Genomic DNA, 22,538 nt, shown 5'->3' with positions numbered 1-22,538 from the left:
AAATTGTTTTTAAAATGTTGTTTTTTTTACATTAAAAATTTAATCAGTATTCTGTTTATTAAAGCCCAGTATGAATATTATCAATTTAGTGTGTTTAAGCATTTTACATTTATTTCAAAATAATAACTCAAGGCAGTAATAATTTAAACAATATATTTTATTTGTGAACTTATGTTCAGCTATTGTTTTTAATAGTTAACTTTTAACTATTTTTAAATTTCTCGGATCATTAGCCAGCAAAGCTCTGTGGATATTGGTCACAGAACAGAGATGTACTTTAAATTTCACCAAGCTGATTACTCGCTAAAAACTCCACAGATCATATTTTCAGGCCATTTTAGTCTGATGTAACAAAGTTGTTATATTCAAGTGTGTGAGTTGTTTACTTACTATTTTTAAATTAGACTTCCCATTAACACCTCTATATTGTTCATTCAGACTGATTTGCGAATGTGGAACGCGCACAAATATAAGAGGCAGGGTTTATTGCATGAACCAATCACAGCCGAACATAACCAGTCATATCCAATCATATCACGATGGAGGCATTGCCTCCTCTCACGTGACTGTCCTCTATTGATTCTCAATTACCCCTCACCAAACTCAAACTTATGTATATATATATTAATTTGAATTCTGCCGAAGGCATTCAGAATATGTGTGCTACCCAAATAATGACTAAAAGTAAGTCTTTGAGAACGGGTTTCTCAAGCCAGGTGGCGCATTAGACCAGGGGCTTATCTCCTGTTTCCAAAATGCATCACAAACTGCTTGACAATTGCATTTACAACACAACTATACAAACTTGTGTAACCAACTATTCCTACACTGCATGTACTTCTGCATAAAAGGCTGCACGACGTGCGCGTTGCAGTTAAATGCACAGACGCGCACGGGCATGGATATCTGCGTGCATAGTCTTCGGTTAAACTGCGTTGCTTTTAGAAGCGTCAATTCAGTTGTTGCATATAGTTTAATGTATTTATTTCGGGATTATCAAAGTAAATTATAACTCACGCACGTGCTCCAGTAAAAAGGGTCTAGCAACGCCCCTGCCCTGAAGCAAACCCGGCGGCTTCATAGCTGCATCCATGTTAGCATGTCTCGTTTGATGTGGTAATTTCACAGTAGGCATACACACAGGTTCGAAGACTCGTTCTCGCCCCCAGTGCAATTAGGCTAGGTATACATCCGTGCTAAAATATCAAGGTGAAAGTCATCATAGCTTGCGTAGTATAGACCCAGCTCCCAACCCAACTTTGAGAATAGATTAACGGCGATATTTTTTTTATCGCCCGATAAGAGTCTCACGTTAACGCAGCACGTTAACGCCGATAACGGCCCACCACTAATATATATATATTAGTGGTGGGCATAGATTAATTTTTTTAATCTAGATTAATCTAGATTAAAATGACTAATTTAAATTCTGCTGAAGGCATTCAGAATATGTGTGCTACCCAAATAATGACTAAAAGTAAGTCTTTGAGAACGGGTTTCTCAAGCCAGGTGGCGCATTAGACCAGGCGCTCATCTCCTGTTTCCAAAATGCATTACAAACTGCTTGACAATTGCATTTACAACACAATTAACTATACAAACTTGTGTAACCAAGTACTTCTGCGCAAAAGGCTGTACGACGTGCGCGTTCCCGTAAAATACACAGGCGCGCGGGTATGGATAGCCTATCTGCGTGCATAGTCTTCTAATAAACTGCGTTGCTTTTAGAAGCGTCAATTCAGTTGTTGCATATAGTTTAATGTCTTTATTTCGGGATTATCAAAGTAAATTATAACTCAAACTTGAGATTTTACTGGGCCACAGCAGATTTTCACTGGGGCACATGCCCCAGTAAAAAGGGTCTAGCAACGCACGCACCTGCCCTGAAGCGGCTTCATAGCTGCATCCATGTCTGCGCGTCTCATTTGATGTGGTAATTTCACAGAAGTTGAAGACTTGTTCTCGCCCCCTACAGTGCAATTCAACTAGATATACGTCATCCGCGCTAAAATATCAAGGTGAAAGTCATCATATCTTGCGTAGTTTAGACCCAGCTCCCAACCCAACTTTGAGAATAGATTAACGGCGATATTTTTTTATCGCGCAATATGAGTCTCACGTTAACGCAGCACGTTAACGCCGATAACGGCCCACCACTAATATATATACATAAAAACACACTACTATCATTGAATAATAATGAAATTGTAAATGTATGTGGCTTTGTAGGTACTAATCGACCTGTCCAACACGGCCCAACTGGACAATGTCCCACGCTGGCTGCCTCTGAAAGAGCAGAGCGAGGGCGAGCACCACCGGCGTTCTCACACGGGACAGGGCCGCCAGCACTCACCCAAACCCCCCGCTGGACACGGAAGCCAGCATTCCCCAAAGACCTCCGGTCACAGCAAGGACGACTCGCCCAAATCCTCGGTCATCAAGAGCCGTAGTCACGGAATCTTCCCTGACCCTGCCAAGGGTAGGACCGCAAGTTGCATGGCACCTCTGCCACTTCTCCTTTCACATATCCAGTCGTGATGTCTTCCTCTTTTCCATCCTTCTACTGCTGTCATTTCTATGCATCTGTCTTCTCTTCCTCTCTCTGTACTGTTCCTGCTTTCATTGGATCTCTCTCCATCTTGTATTACTCGAGCTTCCTAGCTTTGGCTTCTCGCTTTCCATATATGTGTGTTCAGTTCACAACAGCGCTGAGCTCACCAGCGCTTCACTTCAATCACCTCACACAGGGTGTGACAGGGCCGCTCTGACAGGAAGCAGCCTGCTTAGATGCTAACTAGGGCACAATAGTTGGACCTTAAGTATCATATCAGTTGTGTCAGATGGAGACTCAATCATTTCAAATAACCTAACAACGTAATAAATAAGAATGATTTTTGAAGAATTAAAATGAATAAATAGGCAAAAGTAAAGGGAATGAAACGCCCTTGTGGTAATTTGGTTCTGGTTGTTTTAGACACGCAGGTCCCTACTATTGAGAAATCTCACAGTAGCCCCAGCACAACGAAGCCGTCCCTCTCCGAGGGCCAAGCTCGCCCCCACGGAGGCCCTCGTGCTCATGGCAAAAGTGGCACGGCCCGGGCACACCTTGACGATGCCGCGGCACCGGCCGAAGCTGCCGGCCAGCAGCCCCGTCTCCAACCAAGTAAACGACGCAAATAAAAGCTCCACAGCATGGCTGCCTTCGCACTCATCTGTTCCTCCTTCTGTTCTTTTTCACTGCCCTCTTTTGTTTTGTTTTTTTTCCAATCTCTGTTGTTGTTTTCTGGTTTCTCCCGTTTTACTTCCTCTGGTCCCCCTATGGTCACAGTCTGTCACTTCACTTCCAATTCGCCTGTGTGTTCTCAACGGTGTGTTGGGAACTCGTCACGTTTGCACACATACAGAAACAGTTTTATTCTTTTTCCAATATTTTTCAACTCAGAAAACACAATAAAGCTAAACTGCCCAATAAATAATTTATTTAAAAAGTAATAGGGCTAACTGTATCCTTAAAACTCACCCTTTAAAATTCCCGTTCCTGTAGCGCATGGCTTTGATTTCCCAAGGAACACACAATAAGCATATGCATAAAATATTGGTAGATTTTTTAAGAATGGATGAGTCCAGCCTGAAAAATCTTCAAAAATAAGTACAAATTCTGACCTAGTCAGGCACTTTGCTGCCTTTCACAGGATGCTAATTATGATTACCAAGACCTGTTAATCACTGTGAGGAGATCTGACTGCACACGTCAGGCACCTAGTCGGCAGACTTGTCCTTTTTACCCCAAAGAGACATGTTGAAACCCTGCCAACTAAGTTATTTAAGTAAAATCTGCTCAGTTTCTCGAATGACCATCCCTTATCAGCACACAACACGTAGCAACACGTTTTGCCCACTTAAGCCCTCCACAACAGCCCTAACAAGCTCCTCTTTTATTTGTCCTATTGAGTTGTTTTCTGACCCAGACGGCCGGCTTTTCAGCAGCTTCCCCACTCCACCGAGATGGCCGTGCATGTGGCCGCCCGCTCCTTAAAGCACCATCCCACCCTGCCTCCACTCTCTCTGCGGCTCTCGCTGGCCTACACTGCACCTCAGTCGACGCTGTAAGCGTACTGTGGCTGCATGTGACTATGACCTACAGTAAAAGCTGGTGGTGTCCATGTTGTGACGAGTTCATACTCTGAGTCTCCATCTCGCCTCCCTTCTCCCTTCTCCAAACCTCCCCTCCTTCTCGCCCCCCAACACCGTGGCTGATATATGGCCCCAGCCCAAAATGGCCGCCTCGACCTGAGGCACCACAGGCACAGCGTAGTTGGTGTGCTCACCATTCAGAGAGCCCCGTCCGAGTCGCCGGCCAATGAGATCCCTGACGGCCGTCACCTGACCCTCAGGAAAGCCATGTCTGAAGAGAGGCCGCAGCCGGACGGAGGTGAGAGTTGACGTCTCGTATGATTGCCGATGACAGCAAGAGAGAGAGAGAGAGCGAGAGGATGTTGAGTTACTAACGCACATCTTAACTAGGGGAACTAGCTGAGGATACTCTAGTTGAATTGCAAAGGATGCTTTTGTGCCTGCGAAGGGCACTGCGGGAAGGGGGCGCTCTCCGAAGGGTCTTTCCAGACGAAAGTGAGCAACTGGATCCCCCTTTACACAAATTAGATGGTCAAGGAAGTAAGTCTGCAGTTATGAAGTAATTTGTTTAGATGCTCCTAAACATCCCAGTACTAAATATTCCTTGACATGTAAATAAATTTGAGTTAAAGACACAAAGAGACAATATTTGAATTTTTATGCTTAGCATTAGTATGAATTTTGCTATCAAGTAAAAGGCCTGTTCACACCAAGATCAATTTTTTTAGTAATTTTTAATGTTTATTGCAACATTTTAAACAATTAACAGGTAAAAGCAAAATTATTCTAATTAAATATTGTGACAAACATGTGAAATTAAAGGGAGAGTTTACCCAAAAAATGAAATTTCTTCTCTGTTATGAACACCCGTCAAAGACTGACAGGGAGGAGAAGAAATTGTCTTCATAAAATTAAGATTGAACCACTGATTTCACATGGACCATTTTAAAAAATGTCCTTACTACCTTTCTGGGCCTTGAATGTGGTAGTTACATTGCTGTCTATGCAGGGTCAGAAATCTCTTGGATTTCATCAAAAATATCTTAATTTGTGTTTCGAAGATCAATGAACGTCTCACAGGTTTGGAACAACATGAATAATTAATGACAGAATTTTCATTTTTGGCTTAACTATCCCTTTAATATATATATAGAGTAAATATATATAGAGTGAAATCACATGTAGGCTGATTTTTCTGGTCGAATATCCATGTTGATATGAACAGGCCTTAATTTTGCTGATTCACAATAGAGTAGCAGTGACACTTTGTAGTGCAAATACATGCCTTGCAACCTTCGAGGTCAAAGTTTTTCAAGTGATTAGGAGCTAGTGATGCTTACTTTCGACTGGAATCTGCCCTCTGCCACTTCACAGGAAATTCATGCAGCGAGTCTCAGTCTGGTTCAACAGTCCAGCAACGTGCTTTCCTAAAACCAGGGGTCACCTAAAACAGTAGCGCTCACCTGTGATGACAAACGCTAAGAGGGAACGCCGACCCCCTGACCATCTTGAGAGTCTCATTATCCTTTGAGACTGCTTTTGCTACTGTTGCTGAATCTGTTTGGAAAAGACTGTGTGCATGAATTACGCGCCAAAACCATGCATCCCACGTCACACCATCACCATCACTCTCAGTCAAACACTGCATCAACATTTAAAAAATAAATAAATAAAAAATGATTAATCAGAAGTAACCACAAATAAAATAAACTTAGAGAATTAGCATAATGGATTACTTAATGTACAAAACTCAAACACACAGTTTACTAATGAACAGTTTAATTTGTTATGTCTGTGCTTTTGCTTCTGTCATCTGATGTCTGCTTAGCATATCTCTCTCTGTGATATTTCCTTTCATTTATGGAGTGCTGTCATGCTTCTTTAAATGTTGCCAGCAGTATCTATTTGTGTGTATGTATGTGTGCGTGTGTTGGGAGTGGATATGTGGATATCTACCCCTATGATTGATAGTTGAGTAGTGACTCATGCAATTCACATAATCAACTTCAAAAACAGCGTCCCGCAGCCATAGATCTGGTGATGCTCCTGTTACTGCAGCCTCATTGGATAGCGGTCTGAGTGGCAGTGCCTTTAGCCTATTGGATGAAGAGGGCGGGACCAATGCGGTGGATAGTGCAATCTTCCAGGTTCCCAGATTGTGAGTGCTTTTGCATGTGACTCACATAATATTTGCTAATCAGTCATGTTTTGTTTGAAATAGCCTACAATTTCATGGTTTTATTTGGTAGCATCTAGACTGCTTTTTTGGTTATTATTTATTCAAATCCCTTCATTTTCTTGGCACACCATCCGTTCTCTGACCTGATGTTGTTTATTATTCAGTGGAAAAATTCCAAACGGCACAGAAGCTGTGAAATCCGCTCATGGAGATACAGAGGGTAATGTTTGCACGGGATGTTGTGTGGTTTTGTGATTATTTGTGCATGTTTGTGTCAATAGCAGGGTATTTGGGAGTACAATGTGGCAGCAGTTGAATTTCTTATATATGCATACATACAGTTGAGGTCAAAAGTTTACATTCACCTTGCAGAATCTGCTAAATGTTCATTATTTTACCAAAATAAGAGGGACCATACAAAATGCATGCTATTTTTTATTTAGCGCTGACCTGAATAAGATATTTCACATTTCACATTTTCACATACAAGACATTCACATATAGAGTCTCCAGAGAAAATAATTCCTATTGAAATTTTTAAATTTTAAAAATTACCTTTTGCAACAATGACTGTATGATTTTGAGATCCATCTTTCTTTTACACTGAGGGCAACTGAGGGACTCATATGCAACTGTTACAGAAGGTTCAAAAGCTCACTGATGCTTTAGAAGAAAACATGATGCATTAAGAGCCGAGGGCTCTTTGATTTTTATGATCAGGGTAAATTTTACTTATTTTGTTTTCTGGGAAACATCTAAGTATCCTCTGTAGCTTTTGAAGGACAGTTCTAAAAAAAAAAATGATATTTAGGCAAAATAAGAAAAATGCACATTTATATTCTGTCCAAAAGTTTACACCCCTGGCTCTTAATGCATTGTTTTTACTTCTGAAGCATCAGTGAAGGTTTGAACCTTCTGTAATAGTTGCATATGAGTCCCTCAGTTGTCCTCAGTGTAAAAAAATGGATCTCAAAATCATACAGTCATTGTTAGAAAGTGTTCAAATACACAAAAATTCCTGAACCTGAAGGATTTTTCTGAAAAACAGCAACAAGGGACTCGTGATCAACTATCACTAAACAAAATAGCTATGGATCATTCAAGTAACAACACAGTATTAAAAATCTTTTGAATGAGGTAATTTTTATAAATTCAACCATTATTTTCCATTGTAGACTATATGTAAATGTCTTTTATGTGAAATATCTTATTCAGGTTGGTACTGTATAAAAAATACCATGCATTTTTTATGATCCCTCTTATTTTGGTAAAATAATGAACATTTTGCAGATTCTGTATGTATGTAAGTATGTAAACTTTTGACCTCAACTGTGTGTATATATATTTCTAAAATAAGAGTGTAATAATAGTTCTTCCTGGATTCATCTTTTTCCTGTGCATTGTTATTTATCACTGTCTGTATGCTCCTCATGCTGAGAGATTCACAGAATTTGGAAGGAAGATATACAGAGATAACAGATAGGAAGAAGAATTGCAAAATTGACCTGTCTGTGTCTGCCCGGTTAGGTAAGACTCAGGTGATGGGGGAGATAAAGATCGCCCTGAAGAAAGAGATGAAGACAGAGGGAGAACACCTTGTGCTTGAGATCCTACAGTGCAGAAACATCACTTACAAATTCAAGTCTCCCGACCACCTCCCAGGTAACAAGACACATGACTGCAATACACGTCTTGCTCATAAACCTACAGAAACTTACAGAAATGTTTTGATGCATTTCCTGCTGGACTTGGGATGGGAAATCCTAAAGGATTAGTTCACTTCTTGACTAAAAATTTCCTGATAGTTTACTCACCCATATGTCATCCAAGATGTTCATGTCTTTCTTTCTTCAGTCAAAAGGAATTTTTTTCTCCGTATAGTGGACTTCGATGTGGACCAACACCCGCTGATCCCCATTGAAGTCCACTATATTGATAAAAATCCTGGAATGTTTTCCTCAAAAACCATCATTTCTTTTCGACTGAGGAAAGACATGAACATCTTGGATGACGAGTTAATTATCAGGAAATATGTATTCTACGAGTGATCTAATCCTTTAGTACTTAATTTTGATGTTGTTTTACAGACCTGTATGTGAAGCTCTATGTGGTGAATGTGGCCACTCAGAAAAGAATCATCAAGAAGAAAACCAGAGTGTGTCGTCATGATCGCGAACCGTCTTTCAACGAAACTTTCCGCTTCTGCATGAACCCCACAGGTCACTCTATTCAGGTAAGTCAGACGTCACTGTACTAGAGTGCTAAAAATTTACCCCGACTTGAAGTCATGGGATTTACAGTCAAACCAAAAATTATTCAGACCCCAGATATATTTATTTTTTTATTTTTTACTAGTTGGTGCAGGACACTATAGTTCATTTTTGTAAGTGAGGATAGCAAAATAAAGTAAACTGTTATATATTATACCAAAACATGTTACATACGTTATCTGACATTTTCAAAATGAATTTATTCTGACACAGTTTAACTCTTGAGTTCTTGTCATATTTCATTACCATTTTCTAAACTATACCGAATAAACTGTGATAATGTGAATAATGTTGAAGGTTTGGTTTGACTGTATATTTATTTCAACCCTTGTAGCTCTTTCTTGTTTCAAACGGAGGCAAATTCGTAAAGAAGACCCTAATCGGCGAAGCCTACGTGTGGCTTGATAAGGTAGACCTGCGGAAACGGGTGGTGAGCTGGCACAAGCTGCTGGCCAGCACAGCTCAGATCCACTCCTAAAGACGGCGGTCAGATGAGGCGCAAGGACAGACCAGGCAGTGGAGTCGCACATCTCTGCCGCACTCTTTGGGACTAAACTGAGCTGGATTTGGTGGGCCGACACAGGGAGCTTGCCGATTGCACTGGCACGTGTGATTGTGTTAACCCAAGCCATGGAGAAACAGGTGTATAATGGTGTTTACAGAAAGGATCTGACCCTTACTGACAAGACGCAGATCTTTACAGTGGAAAAAGCTCAAAAAATTGAGTCGGAGATTCACACAATGTTCATACGTATATGTGTACATGCACTTTCACAATCACTTATCAACACATATTTATATTGATGTATGTGTACATTGGGCCACAACAGACAGCTAGATGATAGAGTGAAAGTTTATTTATCCCGTCTGTGCATTATTCATATGAGAACATTATGATTATTTACAGATAGAGACGAATATCATATACATTATTTTTGTATGATAGAGACGAATTCCGTTTTAGATATTTATTATGTTACATTCCCTCTCCTCTCAGATGTTATTATGTGTTGAAAGAACTGATATTTAAAGCATATTATCAACGGATTAGAAGAGTATTTTATGGTATATATAGACAGATTTCAATGAATGAATTATGATTTATTGGATGTTGTGATGACTTGTTGTGTCCGTATGGTTATTTCCACTCACAGAAGTAACACTTTTTCGTCTTTCGCTTCATTCAGAGATACAGTTTCAGAGCTTTAGGAATCAAGAAGTAGATAATTACAAACGTTTAAGAAAACTGCCAGTCTAATATGACTCACACTGAAATGAATGGGAAATCGAATAGAAAGTGTTCGCTGATTGTTATGATTTGCGATCTCATTTTGATGAATGTGACAGTCGAAATATCTCCAATATGCAGCAGCATCAGTTGAAAATGTCAAATCCAGCACTGTTATATGATTTGCACTTTTGTGTCTCGCATTTTACGAATGTAGGTTGGAAGCTTTTCCTCAAAACATCCTGCCATTTAAAACAGTCAAACACTGTCAATCCCCCACACAAACTCACACGCATCTCTCTTAAATACTCAAGGATTAGAGTTTGAATGGGTCAGTGTAGTGTCTGTCCGCATACAGTATGTTTTGTTAAAAACAAACTCCTAACACTCAGGTTTCGATGAAAAAGCCTTGCTTAAAAGTTACTGGCTGATCTTTGATCTAAGCAGGTTCAACTCAAAGGCGATAACAATGAGGATCAGGGTGATGACTGCAATGTGTTCATTTTTAATTTAACAGGTCATTTTGGCTAACTGTAACTTTCTTCTTTAGATGTTTAGATGCTGAGTGCACCATTTCATACTTTCTGAAAAGTGTGGCCACTTCGCAAAGCAGACACTTACATCAAATGCCATTAGTGTTATGTTTTTTATTTTTTTATGCCTTTAAACTTATGTATGTATGGATACAAACTTTACAACACATAACCCAGCCATTTTACAGCTCAAGCACTTAAAGATTCACTCAAATGTCCAGCGTTTTTGCCAAACTACCAAAATCCGCAGGTTCTGTGTATGTTATTCTATGCAAGCGAAAAGGCATATTGTTTAGAGGTCGGAGGACAGATTAAGCATTACGAATGAGGACTTTTTTATTTTTCTATGTTTTTTTTCCACATTGTTTTATATATATTTAGTTGTGTCTTTTGCTTGATGCTTGTTTAATTTTTTATTGCTATTTTGAGGTCACAATGAGTTTGCAAAAACGAAGAGTTGATGAATCTATTCAACTATTTAACTGCTAGTATTGAGAATTTAAATGTACATAGCAAATGTGTTTACAGGATCATAGCAGACTGGTCATTTTATGTTGGTCATTCACAGTGTCTGGAAACACAACTGCACTCAGCTTTATATACAATGCTCAGCTTTCACGATATATTCTGATCTCCCAGAATGTGTTATAATTTTTTATGTTCACGAATTGAAAAAAGCATCATAAATCGCCACATGAATTCATCGTAACCGGACGCAGCCTCCTTTGAATAATCCACGCATGCTCCACTTTCACCTCGCCACACTAACTTTCACCTCTGCAAAAATGATTTAAAAAATAAATAAATAAAAACAAGCCGTGTAAATAAAGATAAAAATGTTCTTTTTGTACAAATAGGATCTTGCATTAGTTTTCTGGTTCAGCGAGGAGCATGTGTGAGGGAAAGGAGCAAGAGCGATTGTGTTTTGATCTGTGTGTTACATGTTGTACATGCACTAGGGTAAAAGCTTTCCCCATGCTTGCCTCTGACGGACTGGACTGGACTTGACCTGCACAACAGACACCGATTTAACCCTGTATAATAACAAGCAGATGTTGACCTTACTGACTCCAAGTAGAATCAGGAAACGTATGGTGTTTTCACTTTGGATGTTGCATGTTTTGTTGGTGGTTTGTTCATACTATTTTTGTGTCCAGATTCTATTTACAAAAAGAGAAAAAGATTATGAAAAATTAATCAGATCTAAATATGTATGCTGACTGTACAAAGATATGCTTGTATAATCCGTCTGGTTTTCCACTTAATGTAAACTGATGAAAAAAAAATCCAGCTGTCATGGTTTTTGTGGTTGTACACAAACGGTATTGATAAATTATGCAAATTGTGCTGTAATAAAAGGCTAATGCCCCAAGTCTAAATATTAAATGATATATGTAAAGTTCCCCCAGAGGTGGATTCATTTGTAAACCACTTTCACAACACTATCTATCTATCTATCTATCTATCTATCTATCTATCTATCTATCTATCTATCTATCTATCTATCTATCTATCTATCTATCTATCTATCTATCTATCTATCTATCTATCTGTCTGTCTACTATCTATCTGTCTGTCTGTCTGTCTGTCTGTCTGTCTGTCTGTCTACTATTTATCTATCGGTCTGTCTATCGATCGATCTATTTATCTGTCTGTCTGTCTAACTGTCTGTCTGTCAACTATCTATCTGTCTCTGTCTATATGTCTGTTTGTCTGTCTGTCTACTATTTATCTATCGGTCTGTCTATCGATCGATATATTTATCTGTCTGTCTACTATCTGTCTCTGTCTGTCAACTTTTCTGTCTATCTGTCTTTCTACTATTGGTCTATCTATCTGCCTGTCTACTATCTGTCTGTCTGTCTGTCTGTCTGTCTGTCTGTCTGTCTGTCTGTCTGTCTGTCTGTCTGTCTGTCTGTCTGTCAACTATCTATCTGTCTCTGTCTATCTGCCTGTCTACTACCTATCTATCTATCTATCTGTCTACTACCTATCTATCTGTCTGTCTACTATCTATCTGTCTGTTTGTCCATCTGTCTACTATTTATCTATCGGTCTGTCTATCGATTGATCTATTTATCTGTCTGTCTACTATCTGTCTCTGTCAACTTTTCTGTCTATCTGTCTTTCTACTATCGGTCTATCTATCTGTCTGTCTACTATCTGTCTGTCTGTCTGTCTGTCTGTCTGTCTGTCTGTCAACTATCTATCTATCTGTCTCTGTCTATCTGCCTGTCTACTACCTATCTATCTATCTGTCTACTACCTATCTATCTGTCTGTCTACTATCTATCTGTCTGTTTGTCCATCTGTCTACTATTTATCTATCGGTCTGTCTATCGATCGATCTATTTATCTGTCTGTCTGTCTACTATCTGTCTCTGTCTGTCAACTTTTCTGTCTATCTGTCTTTCTACTATCGGTCTATCTATCTGTCTGTCTACTATCTGTCTGTCTGTCTGTCAACTATCTATCTGTCTCTGTCTATCTGCCTGTCTACTACCTATCTATCTATCTATCTGTCTACTACCTATCTATCTGTCTGTCTACTATCTATCTGTCTGTTTGTCCATCTGTCTACTATTTATCTATCGGTCTGTCTATCGATCGATCTATTTATCTGTCTGTCTACTATCTGTCTCTGTCTGTCTACTTTTCTGTCTATCTGTCTTTCTACTATCGGTCTATCTATCTATCTGTCTGTCTGTCTGTCTGTCTGTCTGTCTGTCTGTCTGTCTGTCTGTCAACTATCTATCTGTCTCTGTCTATCTGCCTGTCTACTACCTATCTATCTGTCTGTCTACTATCTATCTGTCTGTTTGTCCATCTGTCTACTATTTTATCGGTCTGTCTATCCATCGATCTATTTATCTGTCTGTCTACTATCTGTCTCTGTCTGTCTGTCTACTATCTATCTGTCTGTCTGTCTGTCTGTCTGTCTGTCTATCTATCTGTCTGTTTGTCCATCTGTCTACTATTTATCTATCGGTCTGTCTATCGATCGATCTATTTATCTATCTGTCTACTATCTATCTGTCTACTTTCTGTCTACTATATCTATCTATCTATCTATCTATCTATCTATCATCTGTCTGTCTGTCTGTCTGTCTGTCTGTCTGTCTACTATCTGTCTGTCTGTCTGTCTGTCTGTCTGTCTATCGATCGATTGATCTGTCTGTCTGTCTGTCTACTATCTATCTGTCTGTCTGTCTACTATCTATCTGTCTGTCTGTCTACTACTTATCTATCTGTCTCTATCTGCCTGTCTACTATCTGTCTGTCTATTTGTCTATCGATTGATTGATCTGTCTGTCTGTCTACTATTTATCTGTCTCTGTCTATCTCTCTGCCTGTTTATGTTTGTTTGTTTGTCTACTATCTATCTGTCTGTCTACTATATGTCTGTGTACTATCTATCTGTTTATCTATATCAGGGGTGCCCAACCCTGTTCCTGGAGATCTACCTACCTGCAGACTTTAGTTCCAGCCCTGCTTCAACACAGCTGTCTGTAATTATCAAGTGCTACCTAAGAGATCAATTAGCTGGTTCAGGTGTGTTTGATTAGGGTTGGAGCTGAACTTTGTAGGATGGTAGATCTCCAGGAACAGGGTTGGACACCCCTGATCTATATCTATCTGTCTGTCTACTATCTAGTCTAGTCTGTCTGTTTACAAATTCAAATTCAAAATTTCTTTATTGGCATGACTGTAAAAAAATACAATATTGCCAAAGCTTTGTATATGTATAGGTAGAGGAACATAATAATAACAATTAGAAGATATACAAATATTATAACTATTTAAACTTAAATAACAAAATAGAAAAACTGTCTGTGTAACAAAATAGAACATGTGAACATTTGATACCACAGTGTTTAACATATAAACACATACACGCTGAGGATCACTGTGGTAGACAATAGGGAAACACACTGAGGTCAGACATAATATACACATTACACACACTAAACACATTCACCTGCTGTCTCTCAGGCTGTGGCACATCCATACATATCTAGCAGCCAGCGCTGCTGTCTGTCCCTCTCCTAGTATTATCTTTATTTTTTCCTCTTCAGTCATTGTTGTAAAAATTTTTATGATGTTTGTGAATTTATTTATATATAGGTCTCTAATTGATTTAAATTTGTGGCAGTGAAGGAGGAAGTGTGCCTCTGTCTCAATCTCTCCTGTCTCGCAGTGAGCACACACTCTTTGCTCTCTGGGTAACCAGCTCTTTTTGTGTCTGCCGGTTTCGATGGCTAGACGGTGCTGACTGAGCCTGTACTTGGTCAGGATTTGTCTCTGCTTTGTCTCCCTAATACTCTGAAAATATTCTTCCAATTCATAATTTGATTTAATTGTAGTTTGCTTTGCGATTTAGTTTCTTGATCCCAATGTTCCAGATATATATTTTTAGATTGTTTGATTTATTTTGATGTTTGAGCGAGAAGCAGTGCTGGTTAGTAGAGTTAGTCAGGTTAGTAAGTCTCAGAACCAGCTGACTTAGGGGACTTTTTTCGGGGTTCAGTTCTTGGGTTTGTAACGCTTTAAAATGTAGCGATTCTGTGGGACTCTATTTAAGATGCATCCAGAATTTGAGGGATCTTTTTTGTATATTAATAATCAATGGTAATCGGCCTAATTCTGCCCTACATGCATTATTGGATGTTCTCCTTTGTAATTTTAGAATCATTTTGGAGAATTCGGTGTGTAGGGCTTCTGTTGGATGTCTGTCCCATCTAGTGTAGCTCTGATCACTGAGTGGACCCCATACCTCACTTCCATACAGCGCTATGGGCTGAATTACACTATCAAAAATTTTACAAATTGGAATTGGTAATTCAATGTTTTGGAATTTTCTCTTAATTGCATATAGAGCTCTTCAAGCTTTATCTTTAAGAGCATTCACTGCCATACTGAAACTCCCCGATGCAGTGATGATCAGACCGAGGTAAGTGTACTGCATCGTGTGTTCTAGGGCAGTGCTGCCTAGATAGAACTGGTGTCTGTGTTCCTGACATCTGGGCTTTTTCTGAAAGACTATAATGATGGACTTTTTGAGGTTTACTGCAAGGGCCCAGTTCTGACAGTAAGTCTCCAGCAGGTATAGATGCTGCTGTAGTCCCTGTGGGGTGGATGACAGCAGCACCAGATCATCTGCGTACAGTAAAAACTTTATGTTTTTGTCTTGTAGAGTGAGTCCAGGGGCTGTAGACTGTTCCAACTGCACCGCTAATTCATTAATGTAAATGTTGAACAGTGTTGGACTCAGGCTACAGCCCTGCCGCACTCCTCTTTTCTGGGTGAAGAATTCTGTATGTTTATTGCCAATTCGTATTGCACATTTGTTGTTTGAATACATTGATTTAATAATGTCATAAACTTTACCCCCTACACCACTTTGTAAAAGATTGTAATATAGTCGGTCATGCCAAATAGAATCAAATGCTTTTTTGAAATCAACAAAGCATGCAAATATTTTTCCGTGTTTGTTCTGTTTTACGTGTTTATTGATTAGGGTGTGTAGGGTGTAAATGTGGTCAGTAGTTCTGTAATTTGGAAGAAAGCCAATCTGACTGGGGCTCAGGACACTGCGTTCGTTAAGGAAGTTCACAATTCTATTGTTTAAAATACTGCTAAATAACTTCCCCAGATTACTGCTCACACAAATGCCTCTGAAATTATTAGGGTCCAATTTATCTCCACTCTTGTGAATTGGGGTAATAAGTCCTTGGCTCCAGATGTCAGGAAAACAGCCTGAACTAAGTACAAGGTTAAATAATTTGAGCACAGCTGTCTGAAACTCAGGTGTGCTGTGTTTCAGCATTTCACCTAGAATGCTGACAGGACCACAAGATTTTTTTTACCTTTTTGGGTTTTGAGTTTTTTTTTTTTTTGTCAATTCTTCCTGTGTAATTGGGAAGTCGAGTGGGTTTTGATTATTTTTAATTGTGTTTTCATAAGTTTGTAGATTTAGTTTGATCTGATCGTAATTGTTATTGAGTTGTTTTGAAGGGATTTCTTTATATAAATTTTAAATGTTTTGTCCAAATATTTCCATCTTGTATTGGTAAATCTTGTGGTTTTGTTGTGTTCAGATTATTCCACATATCCTGATTGTGATTTATTGAATGTTCTATTTCTTGTAGACTTTTTGTCAGATTGTTTCTTTTTTTGATCTGATTGTGTCTTTGTATTGTTTTAATTTTGAACAGTATTCAGTTCTTATTTCAGCATTGTTTGGTTCTTTATGTTTCAGATTTGATAATTTTCTAAGTTGTTTTCTTAATGTTTTGCTGTCTGAGTCAAACCATTTTTCATCTTTTGGTGTTTTTTTTACTATATTTTTTGCCTTTCATTTTCAACTCAGTTTTGCATGTTGCTCATATGTGACTTATTTCATTTATAGCCAAATTAACACCATCTTTAGTTGTTTCAGTTTTTTTGCTAATAAATGTAGTAATTAGTAAGTGTAGTAAGTTTTTCAGTTCTTCAGAATTGAGTGCTTGAATAAATTTGTCTGTGCTGTCTGAAGCCCATCTGTATCCTGGCTGGATTTGATACATTTTACAGGTTCTGAGTATGTTTTGTGTTAGTGTGGGGTGTGTTTTAATATAAATGTTAATTTGGTTATGGTCAGAAAGCGGAGTTTGTTGTATGACAGTGAATGCACTGAAGGAGGAGAGGTCCATGTCAGTGATGGCATAGTCTCTGTGTGGCGGTTATTCAGATATTCCTCATCATGGTAAGGGGATTCTGCTGGAGGAATATAAATGTCACAGAGATGTGTCTATGGTTGAAATGCCAGTTTGATTGTTTAGTTTTAACCAACAATGAAATTTACCAAGTGTAACAATCGAAATGTGTTTGGCCAGACCTTCCTTGTACCACAACAAAGTTCCTCCGGAGTCTCGTCCAAGATGGACTGTACTTAATTTAACTGAGGGCACAATTACTTCATAGTAGCCTGAGGGACAGTAGGTAAGCGCATCCTTTCGACACCAGGTTTCAGTAAGAATGACAATGTCAGCATCTTTGTTATTTTTCAGAAAAACTGGGCAGAAGGCGGATGTAAAGTTGGCGATTGCACGTTTAAAGGTGTGTAGGGAGCCATTGGTGGATGAAGTGTGGTGTTTGTCCAGATGATGTCTGTTTACTATCTATCTGTCTATCTTTTTGTCTATCTCTATCTGTCTATCTGCTATCTATCTATACATCTATCTATTTGCCTTTCTGTCTGTCTACTATCTGTCTATTTGTCTGTTTACTAGCCTATCTATCTGTCTGTTTATCTATATATCTGTCTGTATGTCTGCTGTCCATTTATCAGTACTTTGTGGTGTAGTAAGGAGGATAGGTAATGTCATAATGCTTTGTTGTTGTACTTAATATTTTTTTCCTGTTTTATAAGTTCTATAAGAATATTATATCATATAATCTGATAGTGGGACTTTTATTTTGAAGAAAATGGTGGTATCGTCGTCACATTATATCCGACCATGCAGTAAAAACACTGGAGGTCTCAGCTATTATAATTTAACTAGTAATGCATCGCTGCTGTGTGTATTTTTTAGCAGTCTATTTAGAAGGATTTAACTGAGCAACATGGAGGTAGAAAGCACATTAAAGCTCTTAATCAAAGCAGTTCAACATGGAGATCTGTGCACAGTCAGACAGCAACTAAATGAGCACCCCAACAAGCAGTCTGTCATCTACACTCATTTTGGGAAATCCGGAGACACTTTACTGCACTATGCTGCAAGACACGGACACATGGACATCTTGCGTTATTTAATAGAGGAGCTCAACATGGACACTGAGGTGTACAACAACGACTACAAGAGAGCTCTGCATGAGGCTTCTTCCATGAGTCAATATGAGTGTGTGCGGTACCTCATTGCAAGGGGAGCGAAAATAGACAGCTTGAAGAAAGCAGACTGGTACGTCATAAATACTGAAGTGAATACAGGAATTGGTATGTAGTGGATGGAATATCCTATCAGGAAGCAGGGTGGAATTCAACGCCTTCGATAGCTCAGTTGGTAGAGCGGAGGACTGTAGAGGTTCAACACTGTCATCCTTAGGTCGCTGGTTCGAATCCGGCTCGAAGGAAACATTTTTATCCTAATGCAAAATATTTTTTTGTTAATACGCGTTTGTACGCCATGTAACACCAGTGTTATTACTGTTCATTAATTCTATAATTAAAATAAAATGCTTATTATGAAAACTGAAATAAAATTAAGTAACATTAGCTACTAAAACTGAAATAAAAAGATAAAAGTGTTTTCAAAAAACGAATAAAAATGGCAAAAGCGCAAAACGAAATTATTAAAACTGAAAATATAAAAATGAAAGGCAATTCAACATATTGATAAATACTTTAATAGTATATAAATAACATTTTTTAGTAGCTTACATATTTACTAGTGTTACTGTTTAACTGGAGAAATATTCAGTTATTTATGGATTTGGCAAATAAAATATGATATACCATTATTAATCACAGACAACATGAGACTATTTTAAAATAATTAAATAAAAAGGATTATGAAATATACAATGAAAGATGATTAAGAAATATACAACCTTTAACTAAAAAAGTAAATCATTATAAAAAAAAAATAATTATAATAACTGCTTTTAGTGCTGTTTTTACTGGTTGTTTATTTTGAAATAGCTTGTTTTTTTTTCATTTTAGTTTAAATAGTTTTGCTATGTGCTTTTGTCATTTTAATTAATTGTTTGAATATTTCTATTTAGCTTTCATTTATATTTATTTCAGTTTAGTTTATTTTAGTACTTCAGCGTCAAGTTTTTCATGTAATATTTATATTTTATTTCAATTAACAAAAATTATTTAGTACTGATTTATGATGTAATGATTTAAAAATTTGTTAAATATAAAATAAATACATTTATAAAAATTAAATATATATAGTTTTAGTAGTATTATTTTAGCTAGCTTTACTTCAATTAACAAAAATTATTTAGTACTAATTTATGATTTAATGATTTAAAAATTAGTTAAATATAAAATAAATACATGTATTAAAATTAAATATATATAGCTTTAGTAGTATTATTTTAGCTAACAATTTCAACACTGCTCTTTGTTCTTGTGTTTTATCAAAACTGACTTCTAACCTTTCTAGGACCCCTCTTATGATGGCCTGTACCCATCGAAACCTCGAGGTTGTCTTGGAGCTGCTGAATCACGGTGCTGACCCAATGCTGCAGAACAAGGATGGATGGAACTCATTCCACATTGCATCCAGAGAAGGAGATCCAGCCATCATACACCACCTCCTACTGGCCAAACCCGAGGTCTGGAAGACAAAAAGCAAGACTGGCAGGACGCCCCTCCACACTGCTGGTATGCAAGCATATGAATGAATGTTTTCCCAAATTTAACAGATTTGCATTCATATATCTGCTTTTTTTCTCACTCAAGCTATGCACGGCTGTGAGGATGCAGTGAAGATTCTGCTTCAAAGGTAACATATTTTAAATATGAGTGTTTATAGCACACTTCCTTCCTATTTTGCTCACGTTTTGCATGTTAATTCAGTTGTAGCTATGAGCCTGATGGAAAGGACAGCTGTGGAGTCACACCATTTATGGATGCAATAAGAAATGGACACATAGCTATTGCTAAAATTCTCCTTATGAATCACCAGGTAAGCACATATTATAAATATCATTCACTTACATTAATATTATACATATCATTCACTTACATGTTTTTCTTATACTAGAGCATGTCCCTGTTTTTTTGGTAGGCATCTCCCTCAGCGGTAGATATTCTCGGTGCGCAGCCCCTACACCAGGCCGCTGTAACTGCTCAGGAAGAAGCGCTTTCTTTCCTTGTGCGCAATCTTGCTATCGATATAAACTCAAGAGCCACAAAACTGGAGCTGACTGCATTGCACTACGCTGCTAAGGTTGTATCTGTTGCATTAAACATGAAACACAGTTAAGATAAACACGCTTTCTCTTCTAATCTGGCTTCGATCTCAATGCTCATTTTTCAGGAAGGTCACACAAGCGCTATAAAAACACTGTTCGCTCTAGGCGCTGATCTACATGCAAGAGACACAAAAGGAAGATCAGGTAGGATTACACTTTCCAGTGTATTTTACTGTTTGACACCACATTATTAGGAACCCAAAGTAATTTTTTATGGTTTGCAGCTCTACATATGGCCTGCATTGGGCAACATGTGGATGCTGTTAGGATGCTGCTACAATTGGGACTCACAGACACTAAAGACGACACAGGCAACACAGCAAGACAGTATGCCAAAAAACCTCACGTTAAAGAAGTGTTCGAAAGTTTGAAAATGTAAGCACTTTGTCAAATCAATAAACTATTGCTTTGAATGAATGTTAAGAAAAGTGGAGACACAACGTTACAAAATAAATGATTTTTATGAAAGTCGACCATGTGGTAATTTTTTTTTATTTGTGTCTTTTCATATGAAGAGCATGACATAAAACCCTTGGAACATGAACTTGACTTTAAAGCAATTTAGGTAATTGTTTGTACACATTTGTGGCAACTCGTGAACAAATCTGTTCTGCTCTTTTAAGAACATTTTCAGAAATGGTCCCCCTTTCTAAATGAGTCTGAATGAACCGATTGATTCTAAATGATTTTTCGATATGCTTTTTTAATAAAGTAGTTAGTTAGTCGGAATGCCGCTGTTTTTCATCGTTTGGGTGAATTAATCATTTCATAATGCAAAAATGCCTATGTGTCGCCATCTACTGGCGTAACGATGTGACCTGTAGAAAGCAGGGTTGTCAGGTTTACACAATAAAACCCACCCAATTGCTACTTAAAACTAGCCCAGTGACATTTCGAGAGGGTTCCCTGGTAAAATATTTGCATTCCAGGAACTAAATATATCGTTACTGGGGTCACCTCAACCCGCGGACATGAAAAACAACCTGCGGCAACAGTGTTAAAGTAGCCCAATTCTGCTGTGAAACCACAGACTTGGCAACACTGATAAAAAGAATCACTTTAGTCATTTTTGTGAGTTTTTGAACAGTTGAATGTCGCATAATCTGCTGTAATTCATCTAATATCAAAATTGAGTTATATAGGCCTATGTATTATCTTCTTAGCTTTACTGTTATTCTTTATAGAAATTAAAGAAACAAAAATCAATGAAACACGATCTAATACTTAGTACAACTGACATACACTACCAGTCAAAAGTTTTTAAAAATATTTTAAATGTTTTTTTTAAAGAAGCATGCATTTATTTGATCCAAAGTACAGCAAAAACAGTAAAATATCTGAAATGTTTTTACTATTTCAAATAACTGTTTTCTATTTGAATATATTTTAAAATGTAATTTATTCCTGTAATTCCAAAGCTGATTTTTTAGCAGCATTACTCCAGTCACATGAAAAAACGTTTATTATTATTTTGAAAACAGCTGAGTAGAATGTTTCAGGTTTCTTTGATGAATAGAACGTTCAGAGGAACAGCATTTATCTGAAATAGAAATGTCTTTATCATCACCTTTGATCAAATTAAAGCATCCTTGGTAATATAAGTATTAATTTCTATGATTTCTTTCCCAAAAACAAATAAATAAATACTTAAATTATTACTCCAAGCTTTTGAATGGTAGTGTGTGATGTTGCAAAAGATTTTTATTTCAGATAAATGCTTTGGATATTTCCATTCTTTCAAAAACTTTAAAAAAAATGTACTCAACTGTTTTAAATATTGATAATAATGATTTCGGAAGGATCATGTGACACTGAAGACTGGAGTAATGAGCAAGGATGCTGAAAATTTAGCTTGATCACAGGAATAAACTACATTTTAAAATATTCAAATAGAAAGCAGTTACTTTAAAGAGTAACAATATTTCACAATATTGCTGCTTTTGCTATGTTTTGGATCAAATAAATGGAGGCTTGGTGAGCAGAACTTAGTACTAGTAGTGTGTATTTTATTTTGTATGCAATATGTGATATTTCTGTGAACGTATTAAAAGATTTAAATCAATGGGATGAATCAAAATCCCCCCACTTCAAGCAGGTGAGCATTTCTGATAGTCAGGGGGCAGGAGTATACGCTCACGGCGATTGACAACACAGTCCACCAATCGCATCTGAGAACGCGAAAACTCACACGCCCTGCCCACTTGAGCCACACCCACTGGGGTGAC

At 37.8% G+C, this 22,538-nt stretch overlaps 2 protein-coding genes and 1 non-coding gene across 3 annotated transcripts in view; all 3 read left to right on the top strand.

The window, feature by feature from the left end:
• Positions 1-9,725, top strand: part of LOC141333621 (protein piccolo-like) — a 50,897-nt gene extending 41,172 nt beyond the window's left edge. Inside the window, exons 20-27 of the mRNA XM_073838674.1 lie at positions 2,230-2,479; positions 2,975-3,163; positions 4,271-4,432; positions 6,151-6,292; positions 6,478-6,533; positions 7,841-7,975; positions 8,401-8,546; positions 8,918-9,725. Coding sequence (XP_073694775.1) covers positions 2,230-2,479; positions 2,975-3,163; positions 4,271-4,432; positions 6,151-6,292; positions 6,478-6,533; positions 7,841-7,975; positions 8,401-8,546; positions 8,918-9,061 — 1,224 coding nt within the window. The 3' untranslated portion in view covers positions 9,062-9,725. The remainder of the gene's footprint in view (positions 1-2,229; positions 2,480-2,974; positions 3,164-4,270; positions 4,433-6,150; positions 6,293-6,477; positions 6,534-7,840; positions 7,976-8,400; positions 8,547-8,917) is intronic.
• An 8,116-nt stretch (positions 9,726-17,841) lies between these two features.
• On the top strand, positions 17,842-20,753 carry LOC141333677 (ankyrin repeat domain-containing protein 16-like). Its single transcript, XM_073838763.1, has 7 exons — positions 17,842-18,284; positions 19,500-19,720; positions 19,799-19,841; positions 19,916-20,024; positions 20,127-20,288; positions 20,379-20,457; positions 20,538-20,753. Exons 1-7 carry the CDS (start codon positions 17,950-17,952, stop codon positions 20,690-20,692), a joined length of 1,104 nt encoding a protein of 367 aa, XP_073694864.1. The 5' UTR covers positions 17,842-17,949; the 3' UTR covers positions 20,693-20,753.
• Positions 18,369-18,456, top strand: trnay-gua (transfer RNA tyrosine (anticodon GUA)). The gene is given in 2 exon segments: positions 18,369-18,405; positions 18,421-18,456. It is a non-coding gene; the product is annotated as a tRNA-Tyr (tRNA).
• Positions 20,754-22,538: the final 1,785 nt, after the last annotated feature.

This window comes from Garra rufa, chromosome 4 (assembly GCF_049309525.1).
Source record: "Garra rufa chromosome 4, GarRuf1.0, whole genome shotgun sequence".
Taxonomy (NCBI): Eukaryota; Metazoa; Chordata; class Actinopteri; order Cypriniformes; family Cyprinidae; genus Garra; species Garra rufa.
This window is presented reverse-complemented; position numbering and strand designations above follow the sequence as displayed.

Excerpts from the sequence above, each read along its gene's own strand:
- LOC141333677 (XM_073838763.1), top strand. The coding sequence starts at position 17,950 with ATGGAGGTAGAAAGCACATTAAAGCTCTTAATCAAAGCAGTTCAACAT. Across the intron at positions 20,289-20,378 it reads CATTGCACTACGCTGCTAAG|GAAGGTCACACAAGCGCTAT; the intron begins GTTGTATCTGTT and ends CTCATTTTTCAG. Across the intron at positions 20,458-20,537 it reads AGACACAAAAGGAAGATCAG|CTCTACATATGGCCTGCATT; the intron begins GTAGGATTACAC and ends TATGGTTTGCAG.